This window comes from Chaetura pelagica, unplaced genomic scaffold, assembly GCF_000747805.2.
Source record: "Chaetura pelagica isolate M959 unplaced genomic scaffold, ChaPel_1.0 scaffold625, whole genome shotgun sequence".
Taxonomy (NCBI): domain Eukaryota; kingdom Metazoa; phylum Chordata; class Aves; order Apodiformes; family Apodidae; genus Chaetura; species Chaetura pelagica.
Genome location: NW_009953499.1, coordinates 20,365 through 21,860, shown reverse-complemented (window position 1 = coordinate 21,860; position 1,496 = coordinate 20,365). Strand labels below are relative to the sequence as shown.

Here is a 1,496-nt window from a genome sequence, read left to right as displayed (position 1 = left end):
CCAGGAGCCTTTCCAGCCTCTGTCCCCCATAGGGACAACCCCACATCCCCTGTCCCCCCCACATCACCCCCCCTGCAGGGACACACTTGTCTCCAGAAGGACCATCCGTGGGGAAACAGCAAGTCCTGGCTGGGGATTTTGGGGTGCAGGGGTTGGGTGGGGACACCAATCACCCCCCAATGTCCCCCTGTCACCGCAGCCCCCGTGGTGCCACCATGGCACCGGGTGCCTGAGCCACCCCCTGGCAGGGACCAGCCATGGAGACAGTTGTCATCGTGGCCATCGGGGTCCTGGCCACCATCTTCCTGGCCTCCCTGGTGGCCCTGGTGGTGGTTTGTCGCCAGAGGTTCTGCCACCCCCAGGACCTGCGCCGTCCCTGCGACACCAGGTGGGTCCCCCGGGCTGGGGACACGGCTGGGGACACGGCTGAGGGGACAGCTGGGGACATGGCTGGGGACATGGCCAGCCCCCTGGCATCATGGTGGCAGTGATGGTGGGGACACCTCCAGCATCAGCAAGGGGACAGTGGTGGGGAGGTGTCCACCCTCATCTGGAGGGGGATGCTGGGGACGTGTCCCCCACCAGCAGGGGGTTGGTGATGGGGACACGTGGCACTGTCATCAAGGGGACAGTGGTGGGGACACATCCATCCTCACCTAGAGGAGGATGCTGCGGACACATCTGCCATCATCAGGGGGACAGTGGTGGGGACACATCCACCATCAGGGGGACAGTGGTGGGGACACATCCACCCTTGTCAAGGGGAGGATGCAGGGGACATGTCTGCCAGCAGCAGGGGGTTGGTGATGGGGACACATCCACCATCACCAAGGGGACAACGGTGGGGACATGTCCACCATTATCTAGAGGAGGATGCTGGGGACACGTCTGCCATCATCAGGGGGACAATTGTGGGGACACATCCACCATCATCAGGGGGACAATCATGGGGACACATCCACCATCCCCAAGGGGACAGTGGTGGGGACACGTCCACTGTCACCAGAGGGTTGACACTGGGGACACACCCAGCACGGGGGAGGGAGGAGGACACCCAAGGAGGTGGTCACCTCCACCCGAGGAGGTGGCCTTGCTGCCAGGGATGTCCCCCCGTGTCCCCAACAGACCCATCGTGGACCTGATGGGGACCAGTGAGACACCATCGGAGCCCTCGGAGCTGGAGCTGGACGACGTGGTCATCACCAACCCCCACATCGAGGCCATCCTGGAGAATGAGGACTGGGTCGAGGACGCCTCGTAAGTCTGGGTGTCCCCCCGGGGTGCCCCATGTGTCCCCCCCACTGCTGGGGACCCCCAGGCAGTGTCAACCCCCCCCATCGTGGGGCAGACGGCAGAGATCTGGGGGTCACCACCCCACGGCTGGGACCATCCTGGAGCTGGTGTCTGGGTGGGAATGTCCCCCAAGGGTCTGGGGGACACAGGGTGGGGGGTGACACGGGGCAGGGGGGGGGTGAGGATTTTTGGAGGGGGGTCCA

The 1,496-nt window shown here is 64.8% G+C and overlaps 1 protein-coding gene across 1 annotated transcript in view; it reads left to right on the top strand.

Moving 5' to 3' along the window:
* Positions 1-257: 257 nt before the first annotated feature.
* Positions 258-1,496, top strand: part of TMEM98 (transmembrane protein 98) — a 20,695-nt gene continuing 19,456 nt past the window's right edge. The window contains exons 1-2 of the mRNA XM_009999328.1: positions 258-388; positions 1,126-1,257. Coding sequence (XP_009997630.1) covers positions 258-388; positions 1,126-1,257 — 263 coding nt within the window. The remainder of the gene's footprint in view (positions 389-1,125; positions 1,258-1,496) is intronic.